General features: G+C 43.9%; 1 protein-coding gene across 4 annotated transcripts in view; it reads left to right on the plus strand.

Annotated features, from left to right (window-relative positions):
* Positions 1-21,031, plus strand: part of LOC118396820 (latent-transforming growth factor beta-binding protein 4-like) — an 81,522-nt gene that overhangs the window by 50,903 nt on the left and 9,588 nt on the right. For 2 of the 4 annotated variants that reach the window (XM_052467333.1, XM_052467335.1), the window contains 15 exons: positions 1,430-1,492; positions 6,834-6,956; positions 9,879-10,055; positions 13,918-14,337; positions 15,342-15,458; positions 17,925-18,053; positions 18,362-18,487; positions 18,968-19,087; positions 19,244-19,363; positions 19,437-19,556; positions 19,674-19,793; positions 19,947-20,186; positions 20,314-20,433; positions 20,597-20,716; positions 20,857-20,976. In XM_052467333.1, the coding sequence (XP_052323293.1) occupies positions 1,430-1,492; positions 6,834-6,956; positions 9,879-10,055; positions 13,918-14,337; positions 15,342-15,458; positions 17,925-18,053; positions 18,362-18,487; positions 18,968-19,087; positions 19,244-19,363; positions 19,437-19,556; positions 19,674-19,793; positions 19,947-20,186; positions 20,314-20,433; positions 20,597-20,716; positions 20,857-20,976 (2,235 nt within the window). The remainder of the gene's footprint in view (positions 1-1,429; positions 1,493-6,833; positions 6,957-9,878; positions 10,056-13,917; positions 14,338-15,341; positions 15,459-17,924; positions 18,054-18,361; positions 18,488-18,967; positions 19,088-19,243; positions 19,364-19,436; positions 19,557-19,673; positions 19,794-19,946; positions 20,187-20,313; positions 20,434-20,596; positions 20,717-20,856; positions 20,977-21,031) is intronic. The other 2 variants (XM_052467334.1, XM_052467336.1) reach the window with 2 other exon arrangements.

Here is a 21,031-nt window from a genome sequence, read left to right on the forward strand (position 1 = left end):
CTTGCTCTGTTGTCTGATAATGAAATAAGAAGTTCCGTAGTATCACATTATAAACCAGAAATACACAGCACATAAAGTTATGTTTTACTCCAGACCTGACTAACCTGACTGGAATGTACTTTTCTCTTAGCCATATTTGTCCATAAGTTGGCTTTACCCTCTCGCCTCCTAGACCATATCAACATCATGTCAAAAAGTAGTGAGCTAATGTTCTGTTTTCAACTTCTTTCATCACCGTTAATCATTTTAACAGGAACCCAGACAGTCATTATTATTTTTTAGGTAACTCTAATCAGCCATGCCAGTGAAAGAATGTACTTACTTGTAATTACTTGTTTTAGATAGCAAAGCCCAGAAATCAACATGGTCTTGTTTGTATTTGCTCCTGTTAGACTAACAGGGAATTCATACTATTCCACAGTATTATTGTTGCTATCAGTAATGGACATATGATGTAATAGATTAACTCCACGCTTAGCCGGAGCCATTAAGAAATCTATAGCATTATGTCGGGTCATTGATCAATACAGAAATAAATCACCGGGCTGTTTTTCTCTCTGTTCAACAGTCCGGAGAATATCATGGTTTTCCTCATTTAGATTTAGACTACAATGAAAACCTCATCAATTGCGACGTCTCCCTCCTTGCAAACAACTTCCCTAAACATTCCCATAAATAAATGGTTGATACCGAACAATGGAGGCCTTGTCCAAAACTCTGGCCAGGGATCACGGCCGTTTGAAGCACTAAGCACTTTAAACTTTCCATTTCCTTTGAGGAATGTCCTTTGAATCTTTACTCAGTGACCTCAAGTCACTTCACAACTTCCCACTTGTCTCCCAAACCTGTAAAGGTCCTCCGAATAGGGCTTTGTTGGATGTGAGAGGAGAGACAGCTGGGAGGGAGATTGTTAGCAGACAGGTGACCAGTATTGTGTGATTTAGGCTGCCAACCGTCCAGCAAACAATTGGGAGTAACATAGCTAGTTAACTCGCCGGAGATGGGATTGTTCGCCAATGTTAGTTGAGGGGGTTTTCCACTCTAGACTGACGGTGAGTCGTCATGCTCGTATGGTAAAAACCCTTTATTCGTTTCGCTTGGTTTAATTGGCCCAGAACGCTCCGGTGTATCCCATGGCTCCTGTACGCTCGGCTCTCTCTCTCTGGTGCTACATGCTGCTCGTCTTCCATGGTGGGATCAGGGACTGTATATACAGTACACACAGATTGAGCACTAAAAGAATCTGAAATCTCGTCCAGGCTCTGCAGGAGAAACATAGGCAAGAAAATATTGACCCATCAATCTGGTTGTAGACACAGCTATTGGCACTTCATGACTAGGTATCCCCTTTCCCTTTACATTAGTAGGGCTCACTTAGGGTCTCTCGAGTATTGCTGTTTAATCATCATTATGTGAATTGCCTTTTCAGGAAATGGAGTCGATGGGAGCTGTCCGGCTGGATTTGAGAGGATCAACGGCACCCAGTGTGTTGGTGAGTTCCATCTGTAGGATGATGGTGGTCGTCTACAATCTTAGAAAAACGGGTTCCAAAAGGGTTCTTCGGGTGTTCCCATACCTTTGTGGTTCCAGGTAGAAATATTTTGGGTTCCATGTTGAACCCTCTGTGGAAGGGGTTCTACCTGGAACCAAAAGGGTTCTACCTGGAACCAAATAGGGTTCTTCAAAGGGTTCTCCGATGGGGACAGCCGAAGAACCCTTTTAGGTTCTAAATAGCACTTTTTATTCTAAGTGTACTTAAATCCTATCTCGGCACTTTTAATCTCTTTGACTCTGGAAACAGGAGAACTAACCGGAAGAGATGTGTGTTGAAATGTCACAACATTTTATTTGACAGTATTTAACAAATTCCAGGTCAAATAGGTGTGGAAAAGAGAAGCATTGCAATGGTCCATCTTCGTAATATGGCGTCTCTCATTTTCATGTGATGTTTCGAGTGGATTAATGTACAATATCACTTCATCGAGTCAGCAGCTGTCTCTTTCTCTTGTCATATTCCATATAGACTCAGCTCACCCACACACACAAAGCTCTTTGAAGCAGCTCGTCATTCAACCCAGTCTTGTCACTTGGCCCAGAGATCTAGCGCTGAATAGTCTGAGGCGATCTACTCTGAAACCACGAGCCCTGCCTTGATTATCTGCCGCTATGGAAGGGCCGCTTCATCCGTCTCTGTAGAGCCTGATAAGATATGAGAGGGATAGGAGAAAACAGAGCACTCATTTCCCCTGATGGTAACAAGCAAATGCTATCATGCTGGCTATGAATGATTCAGGCCCGTTCAAAAACATGGGATGGCACTCAGATGGGAAATACCAATGGGGTTGCGCTCATTCATGGTGAATCTGCTATTTATCTGAGAGGGACACATACCCAAAGGCAGGTCACTTTGACACCATGCCACTCATCCGTATGATCAAATGCATGTGCTGTAGTTCTAGTCGACCCACCTGTTCATGAATTGCATATTGTAAAAACATCACCTGTGGTTCTTTAGAATAGGATTGGGGCTACTGGGATTATAAACGCACATTAGTTAGCAGCTGAAGTAAATAGAGAGAGAAAAACCACATCGATCTGTAAGTTAATTGCGGTAACATAAAGGAGCCTCACTAACGTGCCTCAATGGATATACAGTGCCTTGCGAAAGTATTCGGCCCCCTTGAACTTTGCGACCTTTTGCCACATTTCAGGCTTCAAACATAAAGATATAAAACTGTATTTTTTTGTGAAGAATCAACAACAAGTGGGACACAATCATGAAGTGGAACGACATTTATTGGATATTTCAAACTTTTTTAACAAATCAAAAACTGAAAAATTGGGCGTGCAAAATTATTCAGCCCCCTTAAGTTAATACTTTGTAGCGCCACCTTTTGCTGCGATTACAGCTGTAAGTCGCTTGGGGTATGTCTCTATCAGTTTTGCACATCGAGAGACTGAAATGTTTTCCCATTCCTCCTTGCAAAACAGCTCAAGCTCAGTGAGGTTGGATGGAGAGCATTTGTGAACAGCAGTTTTCAGTTCTTTCCACAGATTCTCGATTGGATTCAGGTCTGGACTTTGACTTGGCCATTCTAACACCTGGATATGTTTATTTTTGAACCATTCCATTGTAGATTTTGCTTTATGTTTTGGATCATTGTCTTGTTGGAAGACAAATCTCCGTCCCAGTCTCAGGTCTTTTGCAGACTCCATCAGGTTTTCTTCCAGAATGGTCCTGTATTTGGCTCCATCCATCTTCCCATCAATTTTAACCATCTTCCCTGTCCCTGCTGACGAAAAGCAGGCCCAAACCATGATGCTGCCACCACCATGTTTGACAGTGGGGATGGTATGTTCAGGGTGATGAGCTGTGTTGCTTTTACGCCAAACATAACGTTTTGCATTGATGCCAAAAAGTTCAATTTTGGTTTCATCTGACCAGAGCACCTTCTTCCACATGTTTGGTGTGTCTCCCAGGTGGCTTGTGGCAAACTTGAAACAACACTTTTTATGGATATCTTTAAGAAATGTCTTTCTTCTTGCCACTCTTCCATAAAGGCCACATTTGTGCAATATATATTGTTGTCCTATGGACAGAGTGTCCCACCTCAGCTGTAGATCTCTGCAGTTCATCCAGAGTGATCATGGGCCTCTTGGCTGCATCTCTGATCAGTCTTCTCCTTGTATGAGCTGAAAGTTTAGAGGGACGGCCAGGTCTTGGTAGATTTGCAGTGGTCTGATACTCCTTCCATTTCAATATTATCGCTTGCACAGTGCTCCTTGGGATGTTTAAAGCTTGGGAAATCTTTTTGTATCCAAATCCGGCTTTAAACTTCTTCACAACAGTATCTCAGACCTGCCTGGTGTGTTCCTTGGTCTTCATGATGCTCTCTGCGCTTTTAACGGACCTCTGAGACTACCACAGTGCAGGTGCATTTATACGGAGACTTGATTACACACAGGCGGATTGTATTTATCATCATCATTAGTCATTTAGGTCAACATTGGATCATTCAGAGAACTGAAAGGAGAGAGTTTGCTGCACTGAAAGTAAAGGGGCTGAATAATTTTTCAGTTTTTGATTTGTTACAAAAGTTTGAAATATCCAATAAATGTTGTTCCACTTCATGATTGTGTCCCACTTGTTGTTGATTCTTCACAAAAAAATACAGTTTTATATCTTTATGTTTGAAGCCTGAAATGTGGCAAAAGGTTGCAAAGTTCAAGGGGGCCGAATACTTTCGCAAGGCACTGTACGTATTACTGTTATTTGGCAGGAGGAACGTTTTCATTCCTGCATCTACATGGAGATATTTAACATACAGTCGTAACTCAAATGGATTTGGTGCTGACCGGTGATGATGCAAACCATATTTGCAACGTTGCCTTTGAATGTCTATTTGTAGCAAGAAGGTCTACAGTGAATTGGGGATGAGTTCAGTTCACTCCTATTACCCAACAGTTCAGTTCACTGCTATTACCCAACAGTTCAGTTCACTGATAATTACCTAACAGTTCAGTTCACTGCTATTACCCAACAGTTCAGTTCACTGCTATTACCCAACAGTTCAGTTCACTGCTATTACCCAACAGTTCAGTTCACTGCTATTACCCAACAGTTCAGTTCACTGCTATTACCCAACAGTTCAGTTCAGTTCAGTTCACTGATAATTACCCAACAGTTCAGTTCACTGCTATTACCCAACAGTTCAGTTCACTGATAATTACCTAACAGTTCAGTTCACTGCTATTACCCAACAGTTCAGTTCACTGCTATTACCCAACAGTTCAGTTCACTGCTATTACCCAACAGTTCAGTTCACTGCTATTACCCAACAGTTCAGTTCACTGATAATTACCCAACAGTTCAGTTCACTGCTATTACCCAACAGTTCAGTTCACTGATAATTACCCAACAGTTCAGTTCACTGCTATTACCCAACAGTTCAGTTCACTGATAATTACCCAACAGTTCAGTTCACTGATAATTACCCAACAGTTCAGTTCACTGATAATTACCCAACAGTTCAGTTCACTGCTATTACCCAACAGTTCAGTTCACTGCTATTACCCAACAGTTCAGTTCACTGCTATTACCCAACAGTTCAGTTCACTGATAATTACCCAACAGTTCAGTTCACTGCTATTACCCAACAGTTCAGTTCACTGATAATTACCCAACAGTTCAGTTCACTGTTCAGTTCATTACCCAACAGTTCAGTTCACTGTTCATAATTACCCAACAGTTCAGTTCACTGCTATTACCCAACAGTTCAGTTCACTGATAATTACCCAACAGTTCAGTTCACTGCTATTACCCAACAGTTCAGTTCACTGATAATTACCCAACAGTTCAGTTCACTGCTATTACCCAACAGTTCAGTTCACTGATAATTACCCAACAGTTCAGTTCACTGCTATTACCCAACAGTTCAGTTCACTGATAATTACCCAACAGTTCAGTTCACTGATAATTACCCAACAGTTCAGTTCACTGATAATTACCCAACAGTTCAGTTCACTGCTATTACCCAACAGTTCAGTTCACTGATAATTACCCAACAGTTCAGTTCACTGCTAACAGTTCAGTTCACTGCTATTACCCAACAGTTCAGTTCACTGATAATTACCCAACAGTTCAGTTCACTGCTATTACCCAACAGTTCAGTTCACTGATATTACCCAACAGTTCAGTTCACTGCTATTACCCAACAGTTCAGTTCACTGATAATTACCCAACAGTTCAGTTCAACAGTGTTCTGATAATTACCCAACAGTTCAGTTCACTGATAATTACCCAACAGTTCAGTTCACTGATAATTACCCAACAGTTCAGTTCAGTTCAGTTCACTGATAATACCCAACAGTTCAGTTCACTGCTATTACCCAACAGTTCAGTTCACTGATAATTACCCAACAGTTCAGTTCACTGATAATTACCCAACAGTTCAGTTCACTGATAATTACCCAACAGTTCAGTTCACTGATAATTACCCAACAGTTCAGTTCACTGATAATTACCCAACAGTTCAGTTCACTGCTATGTTCAGTTCACTTACCCAACAGTTCAGTTCACTGATAATTACCCAACAGTTCAGTTCACTGATAATTACCCAACAGTTCAGTTCACTGCTATTACCCAACAGTTCAGTTCACTGCTATTACCCAACAGAGGCAGTGTAAGTTAGGCCAGACGGTTGTATAACCTGACTGCTGGAAAAGCATTTCTCCAGGAAAAGCATGGAGCCAGATTGTATGAGACATAATGGCAACACCAGGCCCCGTTGCATCACTCACTCAATCTCCCTAACTCCCTGAGAGTCACACCTTCGTTGTCGTAAAGCTGCTACCATATTGATGAGGACGGGGTTGGATAAACACTGATATGTTTATGTTATGGTTTTCTTTTACACTCCCGTTGGATGTCGCCAGACTTTTTAGTGTTTCCAAGACTGTGATTTCAGGGTTGGGCCTTGTTCTTCCAAGTTCTCAGCTAAACCTACAGTTTACTAAATGTATTTGTTTCACAGAGAATGAACTCTAAGCACAAATGTTTGTCATGTCTAGCCACCCTCATTGGGTTTCAAGTCAGTCACTGTTAATATCCCCAGAATATGAATGTCCTCTGTGACCAGGGCCTCCCCTGCAAGTACTGTACACAGTCTGTCACTCAGTCAGTCAAGGTTCAGCTCTCATTATTAGTGGGGAGCCCTATTATCTCCCCAGGCCTTCAGGAAGAGGGTACATGACAGTTTCCTGTCCGTGGATCCTATGAATGGATGAATGGGGTTAGGGAATAGGGATTGTGACCCTGGTGTTTCCTTTCCTAGATGTTAATGAGTGTTTGCAGCCAGGCTTCTGTGAGAACGGCAACTGTGTGAACACTCGAGGGAGCTACAGTTGTGTCTGCAGGCAAGGATACATACTGGACGCCTCTCACGGGATCTGTATCTGTAAGTAGCCTACAGGGCGCTCCGCTTGAAGGAGAGGAAGGGAATACTGTGCTCGCTGTGCCGCGGGGTCTGGAATGAGCAGGAATAACGCATGGCTGAGGTGCTATGGAGTTGAACTGTACACACAACTTCACATACAAAAACATGTTGAGTAAAGAGACCAGGTAAAACAAAAAAAATCTGTTTTTAAAGATAATTTCCTGCAATTCTACACATCTTGCCATGGCTTATGCCGTGTTTTATGCTATCTGAGTGACTCAAGCATTAAAACAAAATCAATGGGGGCCCCATGTCTTCACATTTTTGGGGAATTTTAGATCCTCCCCGGCCGTCTAGTTTTAATTTTGGTGATTGTTAGCTCTCAAAGATGATATTATAAAAAATATATACAGTACCAGTCAGACGTTTGGACACACCTACTCATTCAGGGGTTATTCTTTATTTTTACTATTTTCTACATTGTAGAATAATAGTGAAGACATCAAAACTATGAAATGACACATATGGAATCATGTAGTAACCAGAAAAGTGTTCAAGAAATATATTTTAGATTATTCAAAATAGCCGCCCTTTGCCTTGATGACAGCTTTGCACACTCTTGGCGTTCTCTCAACCAGCTTCATGAGGAATGCTTTTCCAACAGTCTTGAAGGAGTTCCCACATATGCTGAGCACTTGTTGGCTGTTTTTCCTTTACTCTGCGGTCCAAATCATCCCAAACCATCTCAATTGGTTTGAGATTGGCACTCATCCCTCACCTTCTTGGTCAAATAGCCCTTACACAGCCTGGAGGTGTGTTGGGTCATTGTCCTGTTGAAAACAAATGATAGTCCCACTAAGTGCAAAGCAGATGGGATGGCGTATCGCTGCAGAATGCTGTGGTAGCCATGCTGGTTAAGTGTGCCCTGAATTCTAAATAAATCACAGACAGTGTCACCAGCAAAGCACCACCACACCTCCTCCTTCATGCTTCACGGTGGGAACCACACATGCAGAGATCATCCGTTCACCTACTCTGCATCTCACAAAGACGAGACGGTTGGAACCAAAAATCTCAAATTTGGACTCATCAGATCAAAGGACAGATTTTCACTGGTCTAATGTCCATTGCTCGTGTTTCTTGGCCCAATCAGGTCTCTTCTTCTTCTAATTGGTGACCTTTAGTAGTGGTTTCTTTGCAGCAATTTGACCATGAAGGCCTGACTCACGCAATCTCCTCTGAATAGTTGATGTTGAGATGTGTCTGTTACTTGAACTCTGTGAAGCATTTATTTGGGCTGCAATTTCTGAGGCTGGTAACTAATGAACTTATCCTCTGCAGCAGAGGAAACTGTGTGTCTTCCTTTCCTCTGGCGGTCCTCATGAGAGCCAGTTTCACCATAGCGCTTCATGGATTTTGCGACCGCACTTGAAGAAACTTTTTTAAAGTTCTTGAAATATTCTGGATTGACTGACCTTCCTGACTGTAATGATGGACTGTCATGTCTCTTTGCTTATTTGAGCTGTTCTTGCCATATTATGGACTTGGTCTTTTAACAGATAGGGCTCTTTTAACAGATAGGGCTATCTTCTGGATACCAACCCTTCCTTGTCATAACACAACTGATTGGCTCAAACACATTAAGAAGGAACTTTTAACAAGGCACACCTACACCTGTTAATTGAAATGCATTCCAGGTAACAACCTCATGAAGCCGGTTGAGAGAATGCCAAGAGTGTTCAAAGCTGTCATCAAGGCAAAGGGTGGCTACTTGCAAGAATCTCAAAAATATCAAATATATTTTGATTTGTTTCACACTTTTTTGGTTACTACATGATTCCATATTTGTTATTTCATAGTTTTGATGTCTTCACTATTATTCTACGATGTAGAAAATAGTCAAAATAACAACAAAACTTTTGACTGGTACTATATATAGCTCCATTATAATTTCTACATACTTTTTAAGTTTACACTGAAAATGTTGTCGTTACCGAAAATCATTTTCAATCTTTTGGAGTGGCGGAAACTATTTAGCAGCTAAATGAATATAGTGGAAACACTCTGTAGGGCAGTAGACTACCTCATGCAATAAATATTTCCATTATCTTTATTCATGCTCTGATCCCAAAAACGAGTTCAAATTCCACACGCTTTTAGATTCAACAATATTCCGTAATACTTTACATTAACTGTGCTGTATTATGTCATACATAAAACATACATTACACATCTATACGCACATCATGAACATGACAATACAGCGCCTGAAGTTCTGTGACACTTGGCCTGCTTATTCTAACCAGCATTTTACGATGGTCAGTGCTTCTGAAATGCTGGTTGACCTGTGACCCCTGTGTGTTGCCTTTGGATCTGACGCAGTTTGGATCTGCTTGTCTGTGGGCTCCCTCTATCCAGTCCGCCCCAACTCCTGGCTCTAACTGCTGGAAGCTGTCTGTTTTGTGTGCGTCGTTGACTCTGAGCGGTCATCTTTAAACAATGTGTTGCCAAACCATTCGAGCTTTGAGCTTTTCTGTTTTCTTGCACTCTGGATCGATGGTTTAACAGCGATTTATTTCCGACGTTTCTTATTTTCTTCTGACTTCAGTTACTTCTGCAACTCATTGTCTGTCTTCAGTTGAATAGTTCTGTGTTTCTTAACCCGACTAAAGCAGCAGAATGCCTACTGCTTTCTAAGCTAAGATCAAGTACCAGAGAATTGTGACACAAAAAGCAAAGACGAAGAGCACACCGTCGTTATATTTCAAGATAAATTGCCAGTCAACAATCAGCATGTGTTGAGCCTGCATGTTGGGTTTTGTGTATTCTTTTGCTTGAGGCCTTTTTTGGAAATGAAGCTGTTTCTGTATGGCTATAATAAACGCTATCTTCTCTCTACCATTCTCCCAATGGCATGTCCTCACCCTGTCTTCCTCCTTGCAGCCCATAGGGTGATCTCGGAGGATAAGGGCCAGTGCTATCGTATCCTGAACTCTGGCTCTGGCCGTGGTAGCTGCTCCGTGCCCATCCTCAGGAACATCACCAAGCAGATCTGCTGCTGCAGCCGCGTGGGCAAGGCCTGGGGAGAGAACTGTGAGAGGTGTCCTTACTTTGGATCAGGTGAGCGTCCCTATTCTGATTCAAACCTCCAGATCATACTGGACCGGCATTGGATAATCAGAATGCAGCTAATGACCAGTGTTAACATCTGCCTTATGTCACAGTATGTACATTGATCAAAAAATACAAAACGCAACATGTAAAGTGTTCGTCCCATGTTTCATGACCTGAAATAAAAGATCCCAGAAAATGTCCATACTCACATAAAGCTTATTTCTCTCAAATGTTGTGCACAAATGTGGTTACATATCTGTTAGTGAGCATTTCTCCTTTGCCAAGATAATCCATCTACCTGACAGGTGTGTGATAGGAGAATTGTGTTCTCCAGGTACATCACTCAATTGAATTATATTACTCTCAGTCTGCAAACCAGAATGTGTAAGATCCTGGTCGAATGAAAACAGACAGAGGCCCAGTCTACCACAGTGAAATGTTTATTCACGGGAACGTTCTGAAGTCAAGAATACAAATCAATTCATTTTATACTGGCTTCTCACGCCCACACATACACACAAACACACGTACACACGTACACACAAACATACGCACACACATGTCCTGCTACGCACACACTGTCTGTCTCACTTCCCAGCCGACAGAGATAGTGACTTTGTCCTTGAGACGTACTCCCTGTTCTCTCCCAAATCGCTAGTCAGGTCGGCACCAAGCTCAGACAGTCTGTGTTTAAAATACCATAAAGACATATTGTTTTACCCTAATTCTGACTAGGACTACACATGTATTGATTATGATTTCATACATTCTAATCAATTCCATACAATTATATGTTTCAGGACGGAATATTGTAATCATTCAATTAACAGACAATTCTCACCTATCAGTATGATATATCAAGAAGCTGATTAAATAGTATGATCATTACACAGGTGCACCTTGTGTTTGGGGGCTAGAAAAGACCTCTCTAAAATGTGCAGTTCACACAACACAATGCAACAGATGTCTCAAGTTTTGAGGGGATGTGTAATTGACATGCTGACTGCAGGAATGTGCAGATAATTTAATGTTTTAATTTCTTTACCATAAGCCTCATCCAACGTTGATCGAGGGAATATGTCAGTACGTCCAACAGGCCTCACAACTGCAGACCACGTATATGGTGTCATGTGGGCGAGCGGTTTGCTAATGTCAACGATGTGAACAGAGTGCCCCATGGTGGCGGTGGGGTTATGGTATGGACAGGCATAAGCTACGGATGACAAACACAATTGCATTTTATCGATGGCAATTTAAATACACAGAGATACCGTGACGAGATCCTGAGGCCAATTGTCGTGCCATTCATCTGCTGTCATCACCTCATGTTTCAGCATGATAATACACGGCCCCATGTTGCTGGAAGCTGAAAATGTCCCAGTTCTTCCATGACCTGCATACTCACCAGACATGTCACCCATTGAGCATGATTGGTATGCTCTGGATTGTTGTGTACGACAGCGTGTTCCAATATACAGCAATTTCACACAGCCATTGAAGAGGAGTGGGACAACATTCCACAGGCCACAGTTCTATGCGAAGGAGATGTGTCACGCTGTATGAGGCAAATGGTGGTCACACCAGATACTGACTGGTTTTCTCTGTCCAGTGTCTGTTTTTTTGCCCATCTTAATATTTTATTTTTATTGGCCAGTCTGAGATGTGGCTTTTTCTTTGCAACTCTGCCTTGAAGGCCAGCATCCCGGAGTCTCCTCTTCACTGTTGACGTTGAGACTGGTGTTTTACGGGTACTATTTAATGAAGCTTCCAGTTGAGGACTTGTGAGGCGTCTGTTTCTCAAACTAGACACTAATGTACTTCTCCTCTCGCTCAGTTGTGCACTGGGTCCTCCCACTCCTCTTTCTATTCTGGTTAGAGACAGTTAGTGCTGTTCTGTGAAGGGAGTCGTACACAGCGTTGTACAGGATCTTCAGTTTCTTTGCAATTCCTCGCATAGAATAGCCTTCATTTCTCAGAACAAGACAAGACTGACGAGTTTCGGAAGAAAGTTCTTTGTTTCTGGCCATTTTGAGCCTGTAATCGAACCCACAAATGCTGATGCTCCAGATACTCAACTAGTGTAAAGAAGGCCAGTTTTATTGCTTCTTTAATTAGAACAGTTTTCAGCTGTGCTAACATAATTGCAAAAGGGTTTTCTAATGATCAATTAGCCTTTTAAAATGATAAACTTGGATTAGCTAACACAACGTGCCATTGGAACACAGGAGTGATGGTTGCTGATAATGGGCCTCTGTACGCCTATGTAGATATTCCTTAAAAAATCTGCCATTTCCAGTTACAATAGTCATTTACAATATTAACAATGTCTACACTGTATTTCTGATCAATTTCATGTTATTTTAATGGACAAAAAATGTTTGCTTTTCTTTCAAAAACAAGGAAATGTTTAAGTGACCCCAAACTTTTGAACGGTAGTGTATATGGGTCAAAATCAAAAGTAGCAGTCAGTATCTGGTGTGGCCACCAGGTGCATAAAGAACTGCAGTGCATCTCCTCCTCATGGACTGCACCAGATTTGCCAGTTCTTGCTGTGAGATGTTACCCCACTCTTCCACCAAGGTACCTGCAAGTTCCCAGACATTTCTGGGGGGGAATGGCACTAGCCCTCACCCTCCGATCCAGCAGGTCCCAGACGTGCTCAATGGGATTGAGATCCGGGCTCTTCGCTGGCCATGGCAGAGCACTGACATTCCTGTCTTGCAGGAAATCACACACAGAAGGAGCAGTATGGCTGGTGGCATTGTCATGCTGGAGGGTCATGTCAGGATGAGCCTGCAGGAAGGGTACCACATGAGGGAGGAGGATGTCTTTCCTGTAACGCACAGCGTTGAGATTGCCTGCAATGACAACAAGCTCAGTCAGATGATGCTGTGACACACCGCCCCAGACCAGAGCTCCACCCCCAAATTGATCCCGCTCCAGAGTACAGGCCTCAGTGTAACGCTCATTCCTTCGACGATAAACGCAAATCTGACCATCACCCCTGGTGAGAGAAAACCGCAACTCGTCAGTGAAGAGCACTTTTTGCCAGTCCTGTCTGGTCCAGCGATGGTAGGTTTGTGCCCATAGGCGATGTTGTTGCTGGTGATGTCTGGTGAGGACCTGCCTTACAACAGGCGATCCAGCAGGATCCAGCCCTCAGTCCAGCCTCTCTCAGCCTATTGGGGACAGTCTGAGCACTGATGGAGGGATTGTGAGTTTCTGGTGTAACTTGAGCCGTTGTTGTTGCCATCCTGCACCTGTCTCGCAGGTTTGATGTTTGGATGTACTGATCCTGTGCAGATGTTGTTACACGTGGTCTGCCACTGCGAGGACGATCAGCTGTCCGTCCTGTCTCCCTGTAGCACTGTCTTCGGCGTCTCACAGTACGGACATTGCAATTTATTGCCCTGGACACATCTGCAGTCCATATGCCTCCTTGCAGCATGCCTAAGGCACGTTCACACAGATGAGCAGGGACCCTAGGCAGCATTCTTTTGGTGTTTTTCAGAGTCAGTAGAAAGGCCTCTTTAGTGTCCTAAGTTTTAATAACTGTGACCTTAATTGCCGACTGTCTGTAAGCTGTTAGTATCTTAGTGACCGTTCCACAGGTGCATGTTCATTAATTGTTTATGGTTAATTGAAAAAGCATGGGAAACAGTGTTTAAGCCCTTTACAATGAAGATCTGTGAAGTTATTTGTATTTTTACGAATTGTCTTTGAAAGGAAGGGTCCTGAAAAGGGACGTTTCTTTTTTTGCTATATAAAATATGTGTGTGTGTGTGTGTGTGTTTGTGTATATGTATGGGTATGAAACATACTAACTAATTCAATCCTGCTTGTGGCGTTCTCTGTTTGCTCCTGAAAGTTGCTTTCAAGGAGATCTGCCCAGCAGGGCCTGGCTACCACTACTCTGCCTCTGTCATCCAGTTCAACCAGAGGTTGCTGGAGCAGCACGGGACTGGAGGTCCCCCTGTCATATCCCAGAGCACGGGACAGACCAGCCCACAACAACCAGCCAGTAGTGGTGCACAGACTCCCCAAACTAGTCACCAACAATCTTCAGGCTCTCTCACTCCCCAAACCAGGCCTCAACAACCAGGTATCACTACTCTGCTCACCACTCCGACCAGACCCCAACAGCCAGGTGGTGGCGCTCTCACGCTTCAGACCAGACCCCAGCAGCCATCAGTGGAGCAGTGGAGCAGTGGAGGCTCCCTGTCCTCCCAGGGCAGACCACACATTCCAGCCAGCTCTGTTACAGCAGGACCCACCCGGGTGGTGACCGGTGAGTAGACAGTTGCCCCTAGCAACCTCAAGGAGATTCCTCAATGTACAGTGATTATGAAGAGTTTCATTCCAGAACGCAATATATCCATTTTCAGAAATGTTTGTAAAATGCCATTAATTAAAACCACATCTTACGAAAGAGTATATATAAATACATTGTAAGGTCATTTTATTTTCGAGAGACAAATGATCATGCTTTGTGGCAAAGCACTATATATCCGCCCCAACCAACAGAACGTCAATAGACAAAGTGTCCAGATTGGGTTTTAAACAGTATTGATACGTAAATAAATAAATATACAAATGATCTATTTGTTTCAACTAAATTGTGCAAATATCATCGTCAATTTTGTATTCAGAGGGTGAACAGTGTCGTGTGTACTATGTGAGTTTTCTTTTTGGACATGTTAAGCAACTTTTGGAACAATTGTATGGTGGTTTTACAGGTTTTTTCATTTGGATAAATCAAGGAAAGACTTTCGAGTTTGATTATATACACGTTAGGGAAAGATTTAAGGAACCATAAGGACAGTGAAAGTCTGTCGCAATTCATTGGCAAGGCGCGCTGTTTGCGGCCCCCGTATGTTTGCAGCCTGTAGTCTATTATTGTTTCCTCGTTGCTGGATAAAAACTCTCTAAACACGTCTCTGGGTATAGCACATTTTGGTATGAAACCATACGGATATTTTGCATTTCGCAACCGAAAAAACAAACATTCTAAAGCACATCTAAAGTCAATGTTTTTAAAGTATGAGAACTGCCATAATTCATACACATAGAAAAAAAATGTGTTTTGGAATCAAACCCTTCATATACTCTTGTCATTTCCACATGGCAACATCAACTATTGAGACAGAATTAGAACGTTTAAAGTTTGATGTTTGTGTCCAGAAGGCTGTGAGAAAAAACATTCTTATCAAGCTGCCTCTTCTCAACAAGCGGAAGCTCTAATGTGTCTAGACATTCTGAGTAAATGTTTAGGTCCGGTTTTGGTTTCTCCAGCTCGGCCCCTCACTCAGACCCAATGGCCTCCAGTTGACCGACAGCCAGTATCTCCAGTGAGACCTGCCCAGCCCCTCCCACCTCTGGTCACGCCCCGCCCACCCATCCCCAGGCCAGGTACCGTAAATCGTACACCACAACACCACAGCCACAAAGTGTTTTTTCTTTATACAGTAATGGCTCCAAGATTAGGTCAACTGCAGATAAACGCTGGTTCAACTTTCTGGCCTCTCACACTGCCAACTCCATGTCATTCCCTGTTAGAACTCTTAACTATGGTACTCCACACCTGACTCAAGAACAAAGAAGCATATAGTTTGGAGTCTGTACTGTGGAGTGAGAAAAGCTCAAAGTTCTCCATTGAAGTCAACAACTGGTCTTCCTGTGTCTGTTCTGCTCTCATTTTATGTGACAGCACTTGAAAGCATGAGTTCACATTTAGAAGGGAACAGAATAATGAGTGCTTAAGAATCATGGGTAGATGGAGTTGAATTCTCTGGTAGCGTCGATTTTTACTGGCGGTTTTATCCACCTTCAAAGACATCAGATGTGTTTCTGGCTCTGGCCTCTTTTCTGGCTCCACTAGAGTACTTAGCCGACGCTGTCCCACACACGCATGCTCACACACACCTCCACTTCAACGTCAACAAAACAAAGGAGATGATCGTGGATTTCAGGAGACAGCAGAGGGAGCACCCCCCTATCCACATCGATGGGACAGCTTTGGAGAAGGTGGAAAGTTTTAAGTTCCTCAGCGTACATATTACAGACAAACTGAAATGGTCCACCCACACAGACAGTGTGGTGAAGAAGTGTGGCGCAACAGCACCTCTTCAACCTCAGTAAGTTGAAGAAATTTGGTTTGTCACCTAAAAGCCTCACAAACTTTTACAGATGCACAATTGAGAGCATCCTGTCGGGTTGCATCACTGTCTGGTGTGGCAACTGCACCGCCCACAACCGCAAGACTCTCCAGAGGGTGGTACGGTCTACACAAAACGCATCACTGGGGGCAAACTACCTGCCCTCCAGTACACCTACAGCACCCGATGTCACAGGAAGGCCAAAAAGATCATCAAGGACAAAAATCACTTGAGCCACGGCCTGTTCACCCCACTACCATCTAGAAGGCGAGGTCAGTACAGGTGCATCAAAGCTGGAACGGAGAGACAGAAGCTGTTTTTCAATCTCAAGGCCAGCAGACTGTTAAACAGCCATCACTAGCACAGAGAAGCTGCTGCCTACATACAGACTTGAAATCATTGGCCACTTTAATAAATGGATCACTAGTCATTTTAATGCCACTTTAATAATGTTTACATATCTTGCATTACTCATCTCATATGTATATACTGTATTTTATACCATCTATTGCATCTTGCCTATGCTGCTCTATCATTGCTCATCCATATATGTATATGTAAATATTCTTATTCCTTTACTTAGATTTGTGTGTATTAGGTAGTTGTTGTGTAATTGTTAGAGTACATGTTAGATATTGCTGCCCTGTCGGAACTAGAAGCACAAGCATTTCGCTACGCTCGCAGTATCATCTGCTAACCAATTGTATGTGACCAATACAAATTTGATTTGGATTTGATTTGACACACACACACACACCTCAACTTCAAAACCTCAGTCGATAAAAAGCGTTTTACATTCTTTAATGCACTTCTTTGCAATACAAAGCGAGATTCAAAGAGGGAGTACCCTCACACAGGAACTCTGGCTCAAGAGATAAGCAGTAAACTGATGGGTACAATTCTCTGTTTGTGCCGCAAAATGTTTGCCTGATGTTAGCCAACTGCTCACCACCGGACTGTTAGTTTATCACGTTGGCAGGTTTGAATCTCAAGGAAGGGACGGTCAAAGAGCTGCTAACTATTTGTCTTCTGAGAGAGGTGCCCGTTTTGTGCTGTAACCTGGAATTGAACACTGTTATGCCCACAGCCTTGAATCTACCCCATAACAACTGAGTTCTGAGACTATAAATCCTCATAATGGTCCCTGAGAAATATGTGAGCTGCGCTCTTAGAAAGAAATAAGTGCCTTTTAGAACTTTAAAGGGTTGTCCCCATAAGATAACTTTTTAAAGGACCTTTTTTTGGTTCTGGGTAAAACCCTTTTGAGTTCCATGTAGAACCCTTTCCATAGAGGGTTCTACATGGAACCCAAAAGAGTTCTACCTTGAACCAAAAAGTGTTCTCATATGGGGACAGCCGAAGAACCCTTTTGGAACCCTTTTTTTCCAAAGAGTGTGGAATGGGATGAGTGTTTGTCAGAGCTTTGTTGTTCAGCTCTCCAATGTAAACAGAGATCAGGCAGCCAGATGAAATCACAAGCTCCTCACACCATTTGCCGTGGCTGTGTCATCCCCTCTTCCCTCTCACAACCTCAGGCAGATGAGATGACAGCTAAGATCACACTTTGGAGTTGTTTTTGAAACGGTGACAGACAAGCTAACTGTGTGTGTGTGTGTGTGTGTGTGTGTGTGTGTGTGTGTGTGTGTGTGTGTGTGTGTGTGTGTGTGTGTGTGTGTGTGTGTGTGTGTGTGTGTCTACGTGCATCTGATTGGGCATCCAGTGCGGGGTGTGTGTGAGACCATGCCCCAGGTGTGTGGACAGGGCCGTTGTGTGAACCAGCCCGGAGGGAGACATACCTGCATCTGTAACGAGGGATACCAACTCAACGCTCAGCAGACTCGGTGTCAAGGTGAATGTCGTTTTGTTTAGGGCACTGTTGCTCGTTGAACTATTTACCTACTATTGGGAAGCATCAAACACACATACACATCCCAATGTTGGCTATTCCTGATGCTGCACTGGGCCTCAGCTGTATTTATAGTGTGCGGTCATTGAACATGTGCTAGTCATTATGGATGAGTCCGTTTCAGGCTGGTTACGGTACCACAAGCATCCCACTGCAATCCCCTCCTGTGAGGGGCCGCTGGATTGCAACCTGTAGGGTTGGTCAGGCTCCTCTTGACCTCTTTAACCCCACTCACTCCCCCTTCCTTTCAGACATAGACGAGTGCAGGGCTTCTCCCCCGCCCTGCGGCAGCGGCCGCTGCCAGAACACAGAAGGGGGCTTCAGGTGCAGCTGCCCCTCTGGATACCAGCCGGGACCCCGGGGCACCAGCTGTATAGGTACTGCCCCGCCCCACTGTACACACCACTCACTCACACACACACACACACACACACACACACACACAGTTGCTGGCCACGGCAGCTGTGCGCTGGACGTTTATTCAGACAACAGCTACTCTGTATTGTTGGGTATAGAGAGAGACCTTCTGGCATCGCCCTGACTTGGAGGTCAAGGGTTAGGAAATGGGGTCTGGTACTCTGGTCAGTGTTCTCTGAGAGTCCCTCGTGTAGCCAGGCGGCGACAGGTGTGTGTGTTCTGCGGGCTTCAGAGCCAACTTCCAACAGACGAAGTGTCAAGGTAAGAGGGAACGCGTCCTCAACATCTGCAGTCAATAAGTATTATGTTCATGACTGGGATTGTTATAAGGAATGTTATGTCGATTGTGATAGCTGTACAGTATTCCTTCTAGAAGGAAATAGACAACTGTTAACTGTCAAGGCTTTGAGTAACGGACAAACTTTTTTTTGGTGGCACAGATATTGACGAGTGTCGTCAGGTTCCGAACCCCTGTAACAACGGCCGCTGTGAGAATAGCCCTGGTAGCTTCAAATGTGTCTGCCGCACTGGGTACGCGCTAGAGGGAAACGCGTGTAAAGGTAAAGAAGCTATCTCTGCATCTATTCAACATTACTGAAGGTAATTTGTATTTGTTGCCATCTTCACTCACCAACGATTGTGTGATGTTTGTGAAATTATACTATTGGTCAGTTGGACATATTAAACTTCCAGTCTATCATTCTCCCTTTCCCCAGATGTGGATGAGTGTGAGGACCCCTTGAGGTGTCCTGTTCAGGCCTGTGCCAACTCTCCAGGATCATACAAGTGTGTGTCTTGCCCGCCAGGCTTTGGCCTGCTCAACGAACAATGCTCAGGTAACACCCCTTGTCCTGAAGCAAAACCAAATAATAACCTTTGACTAACGGTCTGTGTCGCCCCCTGTTGTAGACGTTGACGAGTGCCATCAGACCCCCAGCCTTTGCACCAATGGTCGTTGTGAGAACACTCCTGGGAGCTACAGGTGTGTTTGCCACACAGGATACAAACGACAAGGCAAGACCTGCACAGGTACCAGCGACGACTCCACCCAATGTATTTACCTACATTCCCTCTTTTTGAACCTGTCGATCTTCGGAAAGTAAAAATCTGCCCGTCTATTAATGTTCTGGCTCTTATCTGTTTCAGATGTGGATGAGTGTGAGGACCCTTTGAGGTGTCCTGGTCAGGCCTGTGTCAATTCTCAGGGTTCTTACAACTGTGTGTCCTGCAAGCCAGGCTTCAGCATGATCAATGGACAATGCTCAGGTAAAATCCCATTGCCTCTGTGTGTTCTGAGGTATACCTGTGTGCCTGTGATTTTTAAAATGTATTCATCCATCCATCCATTAGTACATCCATTTAGAGTGTATTTGAAATGGGCAATGACCTTTTTCAGCAATCTCCTCTCCATTCCTACAGATATAGATGAGTGTCGTCAGACCCCCAGCCCATGCACCACCGGTCACTGCGAGAACACTCAGGGTAGCTACAGCTGTGCGTGTCTCACTGGCTACAGACTACACGGCGATACCTGTACAGACGTGGATGAATGTGCAGACCCGTCCCAGTGCCCTGGCCAGGAGTGTGTCAACTCCCTGGGCTCATACAAGTGTGTGTCCTGCAAGCCAGGCTTTGGGCTGGTCGACAGACACTGCACAGGTAGGAGACAACATGGCCTTTGTCAACACTCAATCATGTAGATCCGATCACTTACACAATAAGCCGTAAGCGTAGGTCTTTAAAAAATATATATTTGGTTCTTTTTTTGTTATTGTTGTTGTTGCAGATGTTGACGAGTGCCTCCGCAGCCCCACTCCCTGCGCTAACGGCCGTTGTGAGAATACGGCTGGAAGCTACAAGTGTGCGTGCCGATCTGGCTTCAGGCTACAGGGCAACACCTGCGGAGGTGAGACTGCACGTTGAACATGCACATTACTTCGGCCGATACAGAGCAGTCAAATGTGTGACTTCCTTCAGCACGTAATCGAGTGAAACGCTACTAGATACGGCCTCTGTTCTGTCGACTTCATTAAGGGATTGTAAAGAATAACATCTGTCGCCCTCTCCAGATGTCGATGAGTGTGAGAACGCTCTGCAGTGTCCTGGTCGGCAGTGTATCAACTCTGAGGGCTCCTTCATATGTGTAGCCTGTAGCCCAGGCTTTGAGGCTGGAAACGGACAGTGTACAGGTGAACAACCTTCTCAACCAACCACACACACACACACACACACACACACACACAGAAACACAGAAACACAGAGACAAACACACACATGTGTATTCCATATTGATAATTGTATCAATACTGATGTTAATACCTTCACGCAGATATCGATGAGTGTCGCCAGACCTCCAACCTATGTGCCAACGGTCGCTGTGAAAACACTCCGGGTAGCTACCGGTGTGTTTGTCGCACCGGGTTCACACCGCAGGGCAGCATCTGTATTGGTGAGGCTGCATGTGTCTGACTTTTACATGATGACTCGTGCTCCATATCACTCTG

Source organism: Oncorhynchus keta, chromosome 18 (genome assembly GCF_023373465.1).
Source record: "Oncorhynchus keta strain PuntledgeMale-10-30-2019 chromosome 18, Oket_V2, whole genome shotgun sequence".
In the NCBI taxonomy this organism is placed as follows: Eukaryota; Metazoa; Chordata; class Actinopteri; order Salmoniformes; family Salmonidae; genus Oncorhynchus; species Oncorhynchus keta.